This window comes from Camelus bactrianus, chromosome 7 (genome assembly GCF_048773025.1).
Source record: "Camelus bactrianus isolate YW-2024 breed Bactrian camel chromosome 7, ASM4877302v1, whole genome shotgun sequence".
NCBI lineage: Eukaryota > Metazoa > Chordata > Mammalia > Artiodactyla > Camelidae > Camelus > Camelus bactrianus.
Genome location: NC_133545.1, coordinates 49869416 through 49888479, shown reverse-complemented (window position 1 = coordinate 49888479; position 19064 = coordinate 49869416). Strand labels below are relative to the sequence as shown.

The window sequence follows — 19064 nt, the reverse complement described above, 5'->3', positions numbered from 1 at the left end:
CTTTCAAAATGTCTGTCAGAAGAAAAGTATTTATATTGAATTATGTGTGGAAAGGGGTAGGGTGCATACTTCAGAAGCTTGGCATGAAATTTGCTAAACAAACCTTGCCAGTTGCTCTGCAGCATAATCGAGGTGTGGGTTTCAGTTTAACAATATGTAGGTATTTATTTTCCCCTTCAAAAACAACTTTAATGTGGATGTTTAGGTGCAGGAGATTTTATTTTATTTATTTATTCTGTGGAATCCATCTAGCACCTTTATTAACTAAAGTTAATGTTAAGAAGGAAGTTTAATGAATTTTTTAATGAAATTTTTCTTCCTAAAATTCTGATGAAAGGAGTTAAGTAAATGAAGTCTTGGGATGAAGGATCTTGTTGAATGTATATTTTATCTCATTGACTCTAGTATTCTAGTATAAGATAGTGAGTCTATTTTAGTATCTATTATGTCTATTATAACATATGTGTTAGAATATACTAGGAATTCTATGAGTGAATTAGTAATTGCTACATCCTGTCACAGCTAGCCTGATCTCTCCTTTCTCATATCTTTTTAATAATTACGGAATAAAATTTTTTTCCCTTCTTATTTTATCTCAGTTGGTTTAAAGACTGAATCAGTTTTCTGTTGACAATGATGCTATGGTCAAGGAAGTCTGTACTGGTTCCATTTCCCAGAATAACTTACTTTGCAATGGGCAAAAATAATTGAGATCTTTTGACAGTGGTCGTATGTCTTTGCTTAATTTGGACACTGAAATATTGGTGCTGTTGTTGTTCTGAGAGTCTTGAAATGGGAGCAGATCTTATGCCAAGTTTGGGAACCTTTTGAATTAAAATTGAATTGTACCCTCCAGTGACACTGATTATCCTCTTGAATCAGTTATTTCTCATTACAGATGAGACATTCATGGAATATGAGTGAACTTAGCCAGCCCAATAAGGTAGTACATACCTAACAATTTTGGATTTGGTCTTCAGTGAGGCCCAGGCATTAGTGTTACTAAAAGCTTCCCTGGTGATGCCAATGTGAAGGCAGATTTGAGAACCACTGGCCTAGGGAGATTCAACACAGTGGTTGTGACTGTGGGAATATCAGACTGTCCAGGCAGAATGAATTACATAGACACCAGTGAGCCTCACAGAGTGGTAGCTTGCCCTGCTGATCTTCAGAGGGCTTTTCAATACTGAAATCCAGGACAGGCATGACAGAGCAACAGCTGAATGTGCAGCCAAGAACTTGTGAGGCAAGAGTGATCTGCTTGCCAGGTCTGGATTTCCACTTAGCTCAAGATTACTTCAGGAGTTAAGTGAAAGTTTTGACCCTTTAAAGGTTTTGCTTAGTATTGGCACTATTTCCCACTCTTAGGGCCATTCTTGAATAGTTGAGAACATTTTTATAGAAGAGTAAGAGGGAGAGAGCTATAATTATTTCCTGTAAAATTTTAAGGATGAGACCAACCTGGGCTCAGATTGACCTAGTCTAGCCCATGACCTACAAGGGCTAGTAGAAAACTCTTTCTTGACCAGCTGAACAGCTTCTGGTTGTGTTGGATGGCATTGGTGACGATGTTGGCAAGACTATGATAGTGACTAGGCATTATGGATTATAAGAAAGATGAGGCATTTTGTACAGGTAGCCATGTAACATTTTTCTGTTCAAAGCAGTGGATTTTAAAAAACTAGAAATTTCATATCTATATAGTCATTTGTTTAATTTTGGTTCAAACAACAAATGAATTGGAGCCAAAAGACTTGAGTTTTATATCTGGAGTTGTAGTACTTTCTATCTGGGTTCTACTGAGCATGTTACTTGTATAGTACAGTGAGAAAAGGTGGGTGTGTTTGTTTATTTATTTAACTTTAATTTTAAGTTATTTATGCAAAGTCCATAGTGTTTCAGATAATTTTAATGAGGACTTACAGTAAATTTTTTCTAACATGACAAAGATAAAAGGATCATTTAAGTGTGTCTCTCTTTCTCAGTTTATTATTCTTATATCTAAAATGGGAAAAATAACAGTGTACCTTACGGGTTATTGTGATACCTGAATATATACATTTGGAGGGTCATAATGCTGATATTAACAACTATTCTGTTGAGTTTTGTGTCCGAGTGATTTAGAAATTCTAATGCTCTTTCTTTTATTTGAATATTGAAGACATTTTTCTACTTTAATGGGATTTCATAGTAGGTTAAATGTTCCATGCTGGAAATGAGGTGTAAGTGCCACATTTGCAATGCTACTTCCCCTGAAATCTAGGTGAAACCAAAGGAGCTTTGAAAGGAACACACCAAATCCTGAACTCTTGAGGCAGCCCTTCTTTACTAATCATTGACATTTTTTAGCTTTGCCTTGAAATTTCATTTGTTTTGGAAAAAAATTATAATGTATTTTTTCTGGCATTTAGGACATGCTAATTTTTAAAGGGAAATAGTAGACTTATACTTGTGACCCTTTAAATTACTTTTTTGTGGTTGATACTTGACATTTTTAGAAATATGAAAAGCACTCTATAATTGGATATTTGACCTGAGTACTTCTAAAAATAATAATAAATATTAATTTACTGGTGCTGTAAAAATTATTAGAATATAAAAATTATTAAAATCATAAAATGGAATTAAAATATGATTAGTTCTCTGTTAGATATGTTTCATTTAGTTTGAATGAATGTTTATTCACTAAACTACACTCTGAGATATATATATATCTCACCCGTCTAGCGTTATGTAGTAGGAGGCAGCAGTGTTCCAAGAAAAGGGGATAGGCTTTGAGGTTAAATAGCCTGACTTACCTGGTTTTGAGTTTTATTTTTTGATGGTTTATTAGCTGTGTGGCCTTGAACAGGATTAGCTTAACTGCATAGAGGTTTATTGTCCTCCTCTGTAAAATAAGTGTGTTAATGTCTATCTACTGTGTAAGGTTGTGAGAATTAAGTAGATAATTTATATAAGGGACTTGGTATATAGCAGGCTTTAAGAAGTGGTCCTTTCCCTTTCCCCTTAGTTGAGCCACCACACAGTGTTGCTGATGGGACCCTGCACGTTGGCTCCTGGCTAAGGGGTGAGTGGATGCTAAAATCTAACCTGGCCTCCTTTCAGTCAGCCTCAAATCCTGTATGAAACTGTATTGACACTAGCCTGGGCTGGTGGCAGCCCTACCCCTTAGAGCCCTGATGGGGTCACCTGAAGTCCAAGACTGAATCCTCTTTGGCCCTAACCAGCTACATGATCCTAGTCATGTCACTTCACAACTTTGTATCCATTCCTTCAATATATAGAAAAGGCATTAGTATCTGTCCTCTTAATGCTCATCCTCATGTCATTTTTTGAAGATGAAATAACATTATGTCTATGAAAAAAAATTTTTATAAAAGTAATGTGTCATGCATTCCCAGGTAACACAGATTATTTTTTATGCAGAATAAGCAAGATCATAAAAATGTTTTGATTGTTGACATGGAGAATTATTGCTTGGTTAAGAGGGTCGTTTTAAATAAGAGGCCAAGAGATCTTTGTGACTCGTTCTGGGTCAGAGCTGCTGTGTGTGAAGAGCAACAAAGGACTGGAAATGAGCCTAAGGAGGAGGTGATCTAGAGGGAGTGAGAGACATGAGAGGTCACCCTCAAAGGCAGCAACTAGAGTGTGACATTGATGTTGCTTGGGCCAGAAGACACTATGAAGGAGTGAAGGAAGAGCTACTCGAGCTACTCTGTGAAGAAGGAGCTACTCTGATTAGTTATAAATTTTATCAGAGTAAATTCAGTCTAGAAGTAGAATTATAGCTTCTCTTCTAAATCTGATGTGAAATGTATACATTCATAATAATTTTGTATCTGTGACATAAATATTATAAAAAATAACATTAAACTTGCTTTCATGCCATAATTTTGATTCATAGAATGCAGATTTTCCCTCTTGCTTCACATGCAGAATGCTTTGCTTCATCATCTTTGCCATATTGCAAACTCTGGCACCCTAAATTGACACATATTCCCACTTTACCATTAAATTATTGAACAAATTATTGTATATTTCTATTGCTATGGGATCCTGGAAATCATGAAATAATTCTGGCACTGTATTGACAGTAGCTTCTGGCTATTAACCGTAATGCTAATGTAATGTTCCTTTCCCTTTGCTTGAATTTAGAAAGAGCTATCTGAGATGCCAAGGCTAAGATCCAATCAATAGCCTGGAAACGTATTATGGGCCAACACTTTGTGCATCTCCAGCCTAGAACTTCTATTTACAGTTACTCTGATTCATCGATAGTGTTACTTCTTTAAAAAATTGGTATCTTGGATTTCTGGAGGTTTCCTTTAAAAACGAGTGTTAGTTTTACCTACAAAATGCTGTCGGTGTTTTACTAGTCAGTGATATTTATTAATTATATTAACTTCTTATTTACTTAGGAAAATTTCTTCTTTTTTTTCTTTAAGAATGGAAAATGCACTTAATGTAAACACATGTGCATGGTAATTAGTTTGGTCGAAGCTTAAGTATAGTAAAGATAATAATTTCAAGTCTTAAATCCTCTTGTCAGAATGAATATGGCAAAGGTGTTTAGTATGATTTGAAATTTAATTATCAGCCTCCAGAGTTCAGGCATATTTTATTCTTTCAGTAAATCAGGCAGGCTACAGATATATATTGAGCAGCTATTCTGATCAATCTTTTATGCTTCATTCTCAAAGGATAATAATAATGCAATAATGATTCATTGTTAAAGATGTCATTACATTTAAGCATTTTAAAATCTACAGTTATTCATATAAAGATAGGATTTTGTTTTTTATTATTTCTCCTTTTGTTCTCCAGATTTAAAGTAGAAACTTGGTCCTTTAAATAGACTAGGGAACATGGAAGTGGTTCAGTTCTGCACATTGAAAACTTTCATTCCGGAAAACCTAAAGGAGGTCTCAGATTCCTCAGTAGGCGGAGCAAAACTAGTAAATCTAGAGACTTGAAAAACAGAAAGGCATAATAGCTAAATTAGGTGCCACTCCTTGTCTAGTGAGCCCATACTGTTAGCACCCAGGGACTAGCAAATATGACTGGTTGATTTAGTGCAGACTTAGGAAAATAAAAAAGAGATTATTAAGGTAACTAGTAGGTGACAAGTCAAAGGAGTTTCAACTATACGAATGTCAAGGCAAATATAAATGTTCTTTTTAGTTTAAATAAATGCCACAGCTAAATTTCTGAGAGAATAAATCACTTGGTGTGTGTATGGATATATATTTATTATATATGTGTGTATATATATTTTTATATATGTTTAGAAAATATATTTTATTTTATTTCACTGCTGATCATATTACAATACAGTGTTTTTATAGTAATGCCAGATTAAAATATCTACAAGTAGATTATATTCATATTAAGAATAATTAAGGAGGGCAGGAGCCTAACCATCATTAGTCAAATTTTAGTAAACTAATTTTTTCTGTGGATGTTTACCAGAATAAAGTGAATTTTATATATATCCATATCTAACATATATATATTTATTTAAGCACATATGTTTATATGCATATAACTATGTTTATGTCAATGTATAGTCTCTATTTTGGAGTAAACATATAAATTTTATAAAAGCAGAACATATATCAAAACAAAACAAAATGCCTTCCCTTCAATATGTCTGAGCAATTGGAGTGATAAAGCAGATAGCAAAGAGCTTATTTTTATTAAATGACATCTGTATTGTTTTTAGTAGAACTAAATATGGAAACCCTTCTCTTAATTTAATTTTATCTAAAGCTGTAACTGGTTATTTGAGCTATGGGCACATTAGTTTTATTCAAATGCCAAAATAAAACCGAAGCTTGTTTTTTGAAAGATTTATATCTAAAAAATCATTATTCTTACTACACACAGGGAGCCATGTTTTTACTTGAGGTGCAGTTATTGAAATTTATAACTTCATAACTCATAAATGACTTCTCTTTTTAGTAATACTTTTGAAAAGCACCACTCAAAAATTTTGTCCTCTGAATAGTAGAAGATGCACTTAAGGGAATGAAAAAACAGCTGTATTGTTTTCAGTATGTCATTGATCGATTTATATTGATTCTTAGGTAAGTATAGATTGAAATTGTAACTGTATTATATTCTGTTAGTAGTTGCTGTTTGGTTCCCAGCACTTCTTTCAGTACAGCAAACAATTAAATTTGCCAGTGTAGCAAATAGGCCCCAAATTCATATATACTAGAGAAATAACTGTTTTGTCTTGCAACAAAAAAAACCCTGTTTATTTAGTGAACGTCTTAGGGAAATCAATGCTAGTTTTTCGTGGATCCTTGAATGTATTGCCCCATTTTAGCTCTAAATGGCCTTCTGTTCTATATCAGAAATCGGGCTGAATCAGGTAGGGAATTGGGTACCCCACCAATGATGTTTTATTGAATTCACACATGCAACACAAAAATCTAACTTCACAATCAGTTTTTAAGTTTTGAGATTAACCTTCAGTAGCCCTTTTCTGTTGTAGTTCCAGAATCTGTCCCAAGGTTCCTGAATTTTGTGTCAGTATTTATTTTTCTATTTTACTGGGAGGATTATTGATTGTTCATTGTACAGTTGTTTCTTTGGATCTCACAGCACATTATTGGTAGATAATTACAGTGTCTCTGTTTCCAGACTCTCACCTCTGGTTTTTGCACAGATCTAAGGTATCTCCATTCTATATAGACTCTGCAGAATGGAGAGTATTGGCTTGAACTACCTGAACACCCTTAGTTTGTACTCTGTGACTAACTCTTATCCAAGAAAGTCACCAAAAAGTAGGAGTGATAACTTTCATGGTTTTCCAAACCTAGAGTAGAATGAATGAAATAACTCATTTTAGTCTTGCTCTAAAACCAATTGAATTCCTAAAATAAAGCCTTTGAACCCTAGGTAAAATGAGACATATAATTATGCCAATTAATACAAATAAATCAAATTTCCACTTAAAAGACAAAGAGCCTGTCTCAGGTTAGGCTTAAAAATAGCCTGTTTCCAAAATGACACAGTAAGCTTAAAATCAAATAATAGGTTAAAATATATCAGCTAAGTGCAAGTAGGGAAATTGATATAACAGCTCATAGGATATAAGTTGAAAAGGCATTAAATGAGAAAAATCGACTAACATAATTTCAAGAAATATCTACAGTGATAACACAATTATGACACTTTATATACTAAAAATACAAAGAGAAGAGTAGCAAATTAAGTTGCATTGCTTAAGTTACATTGTTGCAGTTAGGTGATTCAGATTAGAAAGGAAGAGACCAAAATGTTAGTCGATGTAGGTTTGCCATAAAATTTCTAAGTGTTCATGATTAAACAGAAAAGAGTTGGCAGAACAGAGAGGAAGAGTGTGGCAAATTACTGCCTAGTTTTTCTTTTGCCCCTAACACTGTCGCCCTTGAATCTCCTGGCAGAGACATGGTCCTCACAGAGTCCAAAGGAAGGCTGAAGTCTAGCTATGTTGGACTCTGTTTACATACAGGCTACCATCACCATTCCAGAAGAATACATACGAACAATCTTGAAGCTTCTCTTATAAGGGATTTTGGTTCTTTAAACAAGTGTGTTATTTGCAAAGTTGCGTCCTCATCTGGGAGGGAAGTAACACTTAGTGTCCTAGGGTCCCCCAAATATCCTTACTTCCAGCACTCTGGAATTCTAGAAAGCTGTCTCTTAGTATTTATGCAGTAAAACATACAGTTCAAATCCTCTTTGAAAAAGAGGATTAATTGTGTCGGAAACACAATTATTCTGGGTCTTTGACAAATGGTTTAGGAAAAAGCTCGGAGGGTATATGATGTGGTTGAATAAATATTTCAAACTAGAAAGAGCACAGTTTACATTATCTTAACACAAAGCAACAAAGTAGAAATTAAAATGAAGGATTAAATAAAAAATACTGGAGACATAAAAAGAAAGCCTCTTTTCAGAATTTTTGGATCAAAATGGAAATCAAAACTGTAATTATTGACAATTAAGATAATAACTGCAGTGACAAGATCATGTGTCAAAATGCTGAGATAGGATAAAACTAGAATTAATAGTCACATTTCAGACCTATGCTTATTAAGTAAGAAAGACTGAAGATAAACTATACACTAAATGCTAAACTTTAGATAAATAATACCATCAAAAGAATATGAAGGAAATCATTTTCAAAATAAGATATTGATTAGAGACACATAAAATAGAGAAGAAAAATACGTTGAAGAGTACATTTTGGGAAAAATATATTCTCATATTATGGGTCTTATTTCTGGATTTGGTAGTATATTTAATATTAGAAAATATTTTAATATTTTACATTTTTTTTAGTTGCTTGTTTCATATTTTTTTGCTTCTGGTATATGGACTCTTGGATAGTTCATGAAAATATTTAATGCCTTTTCATTAAAAAGCATTACATTTGTTTTTATACAAGCTTTATGCAAACTTGTAGATCACTGAGGTTACATACAAACTTGTGTGTGAGTGGTATTTTTCTGGGTAAAATCAATAGTCACATCTCACGGTGGTCTGGAAACCGCACCCTCACTTCCAATTTATTTTTACTAAAATAGTAAATCACCTTGGTAGATCAAAGGAGAAAACCTACTTCATAATCTCCTTTCAGGCAATCTCCAAAATGGAATCCATATTAATCCTATATTTAAAAAAAAGAACAAGAAACAAATCAGTTAGCTATGGAAAGATGCTTTCTTAACAGTAACAGATTATTCCCAAGCCAGTATTTAAGCATCAGTCATATGTAATAGAGAACTACCACTGACATTCTCAGTAAAGAACAAGAAAAATATCTACCTCTACCATGCTATTCATGAGGTTCTAGTCACTGTACTAAGTCAGGAATGAAAATTTTGAGATGTAACTCTTAGAAACATGAAGATGACATTTCTGTTATTTTGGAAGATTATTTTATTTCAAGCAATAGAGTCATTCACCAAATATTTGTTGAACTTCTACTATGTGGCAAGCACTGTTCTAGGCACTGGAGAGCACAGGACAGGCAAGGGCCCCTCCCATGGAGTGGATAGTTTAGAGTGGGTAAGTGGAGGATGACAATAAAGGAAACGTATGTGTTTTATTTTTCAGTTTGTTAATGTGGTATATCACACCGATTGATTTGCAGATATCAAAAAATCCTTGCTTCCCTGGGATAAATCCCATTTGGTCACAGTGGATGATCCTTTTAATGCATTGTTGGATTTGGTTTGCTGGTATTTTGTTGACAATTTTTGGATCCATGATCATCGATGATACTGTCCTGTAATTTTCTTTTTTTGTGATATCTTTGTCTGTTTGGTATCAAAGTGATGGTGGCCTCATTAGAATGAGTTTGGAAAAGTTCCTTCCTCTGCAATTTTTTGGAATAGTTTGAGAAGGATATGTGTTAACTCTTCTCTAAATGCTTGGTAGTGAAAGCCATCTGGTCCTAGACTTTTGTTTGTTGGATGTTTTTAATTACTGATTTCAATTTCAGTACTAGTAATTGGTCTGTTCATATTTTCTGTTTCTTCCTGGTTCAGTCTTAGGAGATTGTACCTTAAAATTTGTCCACTTCTTCCAGGTTGTCCATTTTATTGCCTGTAGTTACTTGAGTAGTCTCTTATGATCCTTTGTATTTCTGTGATGTTGGTTGTAACTTCTCCTTTTTCAGTTGTCATTTTCTGATTTGGGCCCTCTCCCTTTTTCTCTTGATGAGTCTGGCTAAATGTTTATCAATGTTGTTTATCTTTTCAAAGAACCAGCTTCGAGTATAGATACTTAAAACTACTTATGTCAAAATATGTCAGCATAAAAAATTATTAGAAATAATGCAAGGGAGTAGTAAGTTAGGAAGATGTAACATATGTATTAAAGAAATAGTTTTAAGTAATCATATAGAAAATGTAATGGAAAAATATCTCCATTCACAATAGCAGCAAATAATATAAAATTTATAGGAACAAACTTAACAAAAAAGTACTGGACATACAATGAAAAACTCTAGATATGAATGTGTATATGTACATTGTGTATGAAAATGCACATATACACACTTATTTTTTAATTGAGAGAATACATGACTAAATACATGGAGCAACTTATGTTTCTGACTAGAAGGGCTCATTGTTGTAAAGGTAATCTTCATATTTTTTATAAATTTACCACTACTATAATCCTAAAAAAATTCTTTGGGACACTTATAAAGAGAATATAACATTCATCTGGAATAATAAATGTTAAAGACCAGCCACAAATAACTTGATTAGGAAGGAATATAAAAGGGCACCTGGGCTACACGATATTAAAATATATCATAAAGCTGCAAAGGAATTGAGCTGAAGAAGGCAGAAACTAATTAACTATGCAGGATGGCACATTTGTGACCCAGTTACCATCTTCTTCCATCTTCCTCACCATGGCAATCATTCATTTGTAATATACCTGGGTACCCGTCCCTGCTGCTTCTGGACATGGTCTCAGAGTACTCCAGGCAGAATACTCTCAGAATATGGTTAGACTATTAAAGTTGTTATGTGGTTTAAAACACATTGGCACTCTGTTCAGGCGTGTGATAAAAGTGGCTTTTAAATTAGTAAAGAAGGGAAAGGTTATTTCAGAAATGATTCTGGAAAACCTGGCTAAGTCTTTGGGAAGAATAGTTAGGTCTTTACTTCATATTATAAAAATGAATTCCAGATGGATCAAAGGGTTGAATGTAAAAAAAGAAAGCAGGAAAGAGCTTGACGATAAAATAGATACTTATCTAACATCAAAGTAAAATAGGTCTTTTTAGCATGAAAGCAAAGGAAGAAATCAATAAAAGAAAGGATGGATAGATGAAATTACTCCAAAATTTTTCACTTCTCTAAGTCTAAAAAATACTATTTACAAAACATACTGAGAATGCTTTACCACATTTTGTAAAATATTGTTTGAAAAAATATATATATTCAAACACATATGTACTGAAGTACTGAAACATACAAAAATATTTTCAGCCATTCATTCATTTAAGGTAGAGAAATGATGGATAATTTTATTTAAAACATTTCTACAATAAATATGTCATTCTAAAAAGGAGTATGTATCAAATTTGTGAAGGGAGATTTAGGAAACTAATATTTTAAAAATCTAATATTCAATATTATTTACATACATCATTTCTGAATTCCTTTAACAACCTCTTGAAGTGTGTAATACTATTCCACTTTAAAACATTAGGGATCTGAGGTTCAGTGAGATTAAATAAATGTCCCATGATAACTCAGATAGGAAGAGGCAGAGTTGTGATCTGAAGCGAATGTTATGTGATCCCATAAGCCATTACCCTGCGTTAGTTATGGATCTCTCTTCTGCCTGGTGTCAGAATTAGATAGAAAGGAGGAAAAAAAGGTTAAGTTTAAATTCAGGTCTGATCGCAGAAAGGGGCTTATTTTTATCCTACTTTCTGTGCCTATCCCTGATTCCCTACACATACCTTCATTCGGTCCTTCAGTGGGGTGTAAAGTAGATGCTTGTCTCCTATAGATGATGTTAAGCTTTTGGATACAAAATATCACAGCTGGGTAAAAAGTGAGTTCTTTCTGTTCTTATTTACCATTTGCAAATATGAGCCCATGTTTGAAGATGATCCTTCAATTCTTTGTATTCTGGCCCACCAACTTACAAATCTTGTATTTGACTTCTTATGGTTGCAAGAGTGTTAATATTGAAAAAGAAAAAAATAATTTCCTTATTAGAGACATTCTGGAGCTTTTAATCCTATGTATTTTAGGCACCTTTCTGCAAAAAAGCGGCAAAGTGATGGAAACAAATACATGCATTACAGCTCCAGGTAAGAAATAAGCACTCTCAGATGCGGAAGTGTTATATTTAGTTAATTATACCAGATACTTGTATGTTCACAAAGCCTTTCTTCTCTCAGCTTGCACATGTCTCAAATCCCTTCACTTTTTTTGGAATAATAGCACCATAAAAATGAATATGTTTATGTGATAGTGTGCTAGTGACTTTAACCAGTTTACAGTTTTAGTCTAGGGTATGCCAGTCTACTAAAATCTATTACAATAAATGTGCATATATTTTGGAAATGTATTTTGTGTATATCACCATTTATTATTCTCTGGCCTAAGTTTGGGGCCTTTTCTCTGCTTCTTTTGTTCACGGGGAAACATTATTTGAAAACATCTAACTAGATATTATAAATTTCAAATTGATTAAAATAAGGACCATAGTTATATTTAGGATTTTTTTTTCTAGAACTATTTGCTGATGGCAGTTTTCTTCTAAATTGGCTTTAGAAAATATTTCTAAACAGCATAATTGTGACCACTGTGTTTCACAGTCTCCCAACCTGCACAAACAAACCCAATGCACTGAAGTTTCTGATCCTTTTATTTTTAAGTACCAGTTATAACATTGCAGCCACTATTGGCATTCTCGAAGAGCTGGAGGAAAGCATCGCTTACCACAGTTCCTTTCTCTAAGCTCTTTTTCTTCCCTCTAAATTTTTAGTGGCTTCCCCATTGCTTGTCAAAAAAAAAAAAAAAATTCACAGTCAGTGTAGCATAAGGCTACCTTTCAAGGCACTTTTATTATTTAATATACCCTTTGTTCCAGCAAAATTGTACTATTCAATATTCAGCTGTGAGATGAACTCATTTTCTGCTTCCTTTGGTCATCATGATTTTGATTTCCTGGTGTATCTTCTTCCTTCATCTCTCTCAGGTGAGATCCTACCTGCCTTACTGGCCCAGTTGAACTTATTGATGAAGCTTCCTCTTATCTTCAATTCTGAATTCCCGATCATTGCTTACTTGTACCTCTGATATCATATGCCACGTGTCGATTCTTTATAAGTTCTCTTTCTGGCCCAGCTCAGCCTGTGACAACCCCACAATATGCATCCTGGGCACCTGTATTGAGTATCTGCAGTTCTCCTATGTCTTTCTCTTTTTTATTTCCTAGGTTAATTCTTCATTCCTCCCCTCATTTGATTTCTATCTTCCATTTACTCCAGTTTTACATCTTTAAAAGGTGTCTTACTTTTTCATTGGAAATCTAATTTTAACTTTTGTTTTGAAATGATCTCTCCAGGACAAGTCTTTAGCCCTGTGCCTGTTATTTACACATTTTGAGGTCAGAAGGACCTTGGGACCAAACCAAACCATAACTGGAGACCCAGATCATTCTTACCTTGAACCTGCCCTGCACTTGGCCCCACCTACCAAAAGAGGAGAATTAAAAACCTACAAGAATTTCCCATTGAACATTGTAGAGTTTGAGGTGGTTCCCCAGTCCCTTGTGTGGAGCCTAATTAGGAAAACAGCAGTGCCTGATTCTAATGAAGTCATAGCTGGAAAGGAGAGTGTTCAGTCTCTTCAGCTTCAAGCAATCTGTTCCCATTCCTATTCAGTCCCCAGGGTGAAGAAGATTCTAGACTTCCTTCTTTAGCCTTTTCAGCTCTTTTACTGAGTTCTGCTCATGGAATTTAGTCATAGTCTCCTGAGACATACCATGTGGCCAAATCCACTCCCTACTTTTGGCAGAGACAGCCCTCCTGGGTCCTCTCCGTCTATCTCTCTCTCCATTTTCTTCCCTTCCCCCAACACAGCAGTTGTCAGTCTTTTTATGTCTTCGTACCCTTCTTGTGTCTGGCCTTTTATGGAGATTGTTAGTCTTTGATCTGTCTCTTTCTGCTGATAGATAAGGAGTGGTGGCCTTCGGCTTCCGAGGGTAGAAAGAGACTAAAGAGGAAGAGTATCTCCTATTCAGAAGAGTGCCCGTCTCTACCTTTGTGTCAAAAAGCTCCCTTTTTATAACTTTAACCTTTTCTATGTTTCAGCATGGAATGGGTCAAGGGGGAAACCTGCCCTGTCTCATCTTTTCTGTTCTTAACTGTTCTTGTTCTATTCATGTTTGTATTGCCAGGTGGTGCCCAGTGAGAAATCTTGTGCATTAAAGGTGTTCAGTTAAATGCTGGATTAATTATCCTGTTCATTTTTTAAAATTCCCACATCTTATTTGCTCCTGCTATTATAGAATCTGAGTACAATTAAATCTTTCTCCAAATTGCCTATGTTGTATTTTTCAGTCAGAAGCTTGCAAAGAATATTTTAAACAGTTGTCGTGTGGGCTTTTCCTGAAATGCCATGTCACTCCAAAAGTGATACTCTGCTATTTTGACTACTCATAGAAAATGAGGAAGGAGGTAGGCTGAACAGAGAGAAATTCCAACTGAAATAGTACTTCTAGCCAAGCCAGTGGTGTAGGAACATGGCTTCTCTTTAGAATTTTAGAAATAATTAAGGCAGTGTGAATTTTAAAAAATCGTTCCTATCAGTGGCAAAAGTAAATGATGAAACAATAATGGTAGTTGGTATAGGGATAAATTATTGAACAAAGCATCTCCTGTCTTGGCATTTTTGATATTAGTTCCAATAGTATGACGTTATATACTTTGTTAGGGATTGTCTGTATGTGAATAAAACAACAAATTATATCAGCTCATTATTTGAAAGAAACCTTAACATTTTTTTGTATGTTTTAAATTAAATTCAAGGAAACAAGAGAAAAACCTTTCCAGTCACATTAGATTGCAGTAACTCAGTGATTTCCTGTACTTTACAATGTTCCTAAAATTTTAGTTTTAAATTTTAGTAATGATATTTTAAATTATAAATAGGAGACGTGGGGATTCATCTGATCCAGGAGGGAAGAATCTATTTCGCTTAGCCAACTTAACCATGTGGGATTGTTTCATGAAAACAGTATGAAAACTCTGACCAAAAACACCCTGGCGTTTTTGTCTGTGTGGTTAAGACAATCAAATGATACTGCTCCCCAAATTGTCCTCAAAATATTTTACTTATGTTCTCAATGGCCCCTGCCACAATCTGCTGGAAAGTCTTCCCTGATCATGACCTTCCATGAACACATCTGAAGTGGGCAGAGGGGAACGTGCCCATTGCCGGGGCTACATAGCTTTCCCGGCCCACTTCCCATTAGCACAAGTTTGGGGTCCCAGTATTTTTTGGTACAGCTTCTGAGATTGAAGAGGAATGGAGGAAGAAAAGTTTTTGATGCCTAGCTTCAGAGTGCCTTATGGAAATTCAGATAGATACTTGTTTTACCAGAGGCCCCTAGTTGCTTGAAGAGTTCTCAGAAATTTAATAAGCTTCTGATATGTTGCTTCCAGTCAGTTCGTTGGTGGCCACACAACGTGTCTCTAAACACAGTTATTAACTCTTCTTTTTTTCTTTCCATCTTCTGTGCTTCTTCTCAATTCAGTGGTGGCCATCATGAATCCACCTAAAACCAAGGCTGGGGGAAGTGGCAGGGATGGCATTAGCTACAGTCTTATTTTTGTCTGAGTTAAGTGTATTTGTTTAATTGGGAATTTTTCATCGATATATTTTATTTAAAACTTTTCACATCTATATTTATTTTTGCTATTCAAGGATCAGAAGCAGTATGATTTTTAAGTCCTATAAAATCCTAAATTTCTGAACTCTTACCCTCTTTCATTTCAGTCTCCAAACTAGTTAAGTTTTGCCCCTTTCTTGTCATACTTTACACTAAGCAGCAAGGAACAAATAGTACACACTGATGTCATGGCCTTTTGCAGCTTCTTCCCCTAGAACTGCAATTTTATTAGGCACTTGGATTGTCTTTTGAGTAATTATATGCTTCAGTCTTACTAAATATTTTTTCAGTGGCATGAATCACCAGTTTTCCAGTTGTTATATCTGTTTTCTTGCTACCTGATTCTGACCACTAAGTCAATATTAAAGTTTTGAGCCTTTTTAAGATCCCATTCAGTTTCAAGTTGTCAATTAATTTCTCTGTTAAGCTAGTCTAGGTGTGGTAGCAGAGAGACCACAAAATGCCAATGAATTATTGCAATAACATTTTATTTCTCATTTCCATACAGTCCTTGGGTCATAGGAGATTAAATCAGCACAACATCTTTCCTCTCCTATGAAGCCATCATGATAGTAGTTTTGAAATCTTCCACATGTGGCTTCGAGTTTTGCCCAGGCACTGGGAGAGAGACAGCATATGGAGGAATACTCACGGTCATTGTGTAGAGGCTAGATCTGGAGTGGCACAGGTCACTTCTGCTCACATTCATTGGAGAAAGTGTCATTGTTTCACATAACTGCAAGGGAGGCTGGGGTGAGTATGGTAGGAGGAGAGAAGCTTTCAGTAGATGATAGGAAAGAATTTAAGTGTGTCAAGGATATGTGTAAGAAAAAAAAAATGACTACTTGAATGACAGTTGTACTTAATGACTAGATAATAAAGGACCAAAAGGTTAAAAAAAAAAAAAAAGGAACTGTCAATGAATGATTACCATCATGTGATATTCTGAAATATATAACTATTATGGTTTTTTTTTTTTTTGATCTAGCAAAGAAAAGGGTGGTTCACAAGAGTTAGTTTCTATGATTGTATTCTTTAAAGATGGTGTGACTTCCTGAGGGTACAGTGTTTTATTTATTTTGGCATTTTGTGAATATGACTAACATGTTCTCTGCACATATCAATTAGTGTAGTTGTTTTGAAAAAATAAGATATTTTTAGATCTCAGTAGCGCTTGCCCCTGGAGAAAGATAACATACACACAAATGACTGAGAAGGGAGGCACTGGGAGATGAGGCAAGCATGAGAATGAAAAATGTGTTCAAAGGTTTGACCATGATTTTCTTGGCTTTTGTTAGGAAAGAATATTGCTACAGTTAACAGTAATTTTTAAATAAGGCTGAGATGATGTTCACATGGCTCTTGGCAGCTTGCTACTGGCTGAAGAGAACAGGAGAGGAGGTTTCGGTGCCAGCCCTTAGGTGTCTGTAGAATTTTATCTAAGATTCTGATAGGTCAGCAAGTTCTGTCTCTGCGAGGAGCCACCAGTTCATAGTAACTCTGGAGGTTTACCCTTTCTCTTGAATGTTTGACTTTATTCTTGCTTCCTGCTTTTTCTTTCTGCTACTTCCTAGACTAGGCTACTTGGCATATCATATCTGAATTCCTGCAGTACTTTTGTAACGGCTGTTAATGTCTCCACTTCAGTATATGGTGTACCTTGCTTTTTCCTACTTGTAAAAACTGAGATTGCTGTACATTTTCCATAGGATACATTTCAAGATTTTTCATCATCTGTGCCTAAACAAGGCCTGGCCTGGCAGCCAGAGATCTTTGATTCTGGCTTTGAGTTTACTGCAGTCAGCTACATGACTGTGGAGAAGTCACTTAGGAGACTCTAAGTGTCACCAGGTGCTCTGCAAAACAATAACTTCTTTGGTCAAAGAAGGTTAGAAAACACTGTGAGCTGTATCTTTTTCTTCTTAATATAAAATTGCATAATATATTTTAAAGGTTCTGAGAAGTCCTGCCACAAAGTGACCTGTTTACCTGGATTTAACCCTGCATACTCCTCACTGATTGACCATCAAATCCTTGTATTCACCCACCACTTATTGATACTTCAGGCAAATAACATTCCCCGGAAGACACACTGGTGAACTAGATTTGATGGCATTAAGGACCTTCCAAAATTTTCTCCACTTGGTAAAATACGAGAAATAGTAGTTTTTACCTTATGGGGTTATTTTCAGGATTGCATGAGTTTGTCCAGGTTAATGCTCAGAATGGCATGAAGTAAGCCCTTCATAAATGTTGCCTACTATTTATCGTTAGTCATGATCTTCTCTATGTAACTTTTCCTTTCCCACACTTTTACCTTTACTTATGTACTTTCCCATACATTAAATGACTTTCTCATCCTCATAACTTAACTGACACCCCACCCTCTTGAATGAGGTGAGCAAGACTTAGTGAAAAGAGAGCAGTTGTCGGATGTGTTCTCATCCCAGCACCACAATTTACAAGTACTGTCACCAGAGCGAGTTACTCAGTCTACCCTGACTGCAGATTCCCAGCAAACTGGGACTACTATCATGACTGACAAGTTTGCTGTGAATACTCTGTTATACACACACACACACACACACACACACACACACACACACACACAATATGTGTTCTGTGTAAGTGGTGCTATTTCAGTTGCCAGCACACATAGGTATTTGGTAAATGAGGATTGTTGCTATTATTAAAATTTTAATATTATTAGCTTAAATCCTAGGCTCCTGTTGTCACCTTCCCTGACGACTGACTACAAGTAATGTAATTTTTCCCAGAACTAACTTTAAGAGCTTGACTTCTGTGTATCACACAACTGCATTATTTTATTATTGGGATTTTTAATACTATGCTTTATGTCAGTGAAGGCTTTGAAGTTAGCGTTCTACTTTCATGGTTTTTATTTATAGAGGACATGACATTTCACTTATATGAGGGCTCAGTTGACTATAGTTTAGCCTGAAAAAGAACAAGAAGAGGGTCAAGAGAAACAGTTGAATATACTTTCCTGCCGACCCTGTTTATTTGCTGGACTGTGATGTTTGGAGTAAACAGCCCACTAGAAGGCTCAAAAGGCATGAAAAATGTTAGATGTTTAATGCAGGTTTGGACATGATGGACAAAATATAATTGCACATATTTAATAAAATATACAAAATTCTGCCAAGATTTATTGTTTAAAATGTGTGCAGATACATATAAATCACATTAGAAAAGAGAATGGTCATAATAATACTTTGGTATTAAAGGACATTAAAATCATAAGGAAATATGAAAAGCTATGTATCAGTCATTTTTAAAACGTAGATAAAATGGATCTTTTAAAAAGAAAAACATAAATTGACTCAAGATGAAAGAGAAGACTTGAGAATCAGCAAACAGTAAAGAAATTAATTCAGGCCAAGGTGCGGGGTGAATTAAACTGGTAAAGTTCTTAAAAATCTATCCTGGAAAAAAGATAAAACATAAAACTGGCGAAAATTAGGACAAAAAAGAGTTTATGAGAACAGATCATTTTGACCTGATAAGATGGACTCAACCCGGATAGTAAAAGAGAAGGGAGGATACAAGAGATTTGAGGCAAGTACGGCAAAATATGAACCTGTTTTAAATCGAGCGTGCTTTTCATATTATTT

At 34.9% G+C, this 19064-nt stretch overlaps 1 protein-coding gene across 7 annotated transcripts in view; it reads left to right on the top strand.

Moving 5' to 3' along the window:
* The window catches only part of HDAC9 (histone deacetylase 9), an 819260-nt gene that overhangs the window by 247404 nt on the left and 552792 nt on the right, over window positions 1-19064 (top strand). For 4 of the 7 annotated variants that reach the window (XM_074367373.1, XM_074367383.1, XM_074367380.1 and 1 more), the window contains one exon: window positions 3011-3067. The exons of the other annotated variants lie outside the window; for them this stretch is intronic. In XM_074367373.1, the coding sequence (XP_074223474.1) occupies window positions 3011-3067 (57 nt within the window). The remainder of the gene's footprint in view (window positions 1-3010; window positions 3068-19064) is intronic. 7 annotated transcript variants of the gene reach the window in all.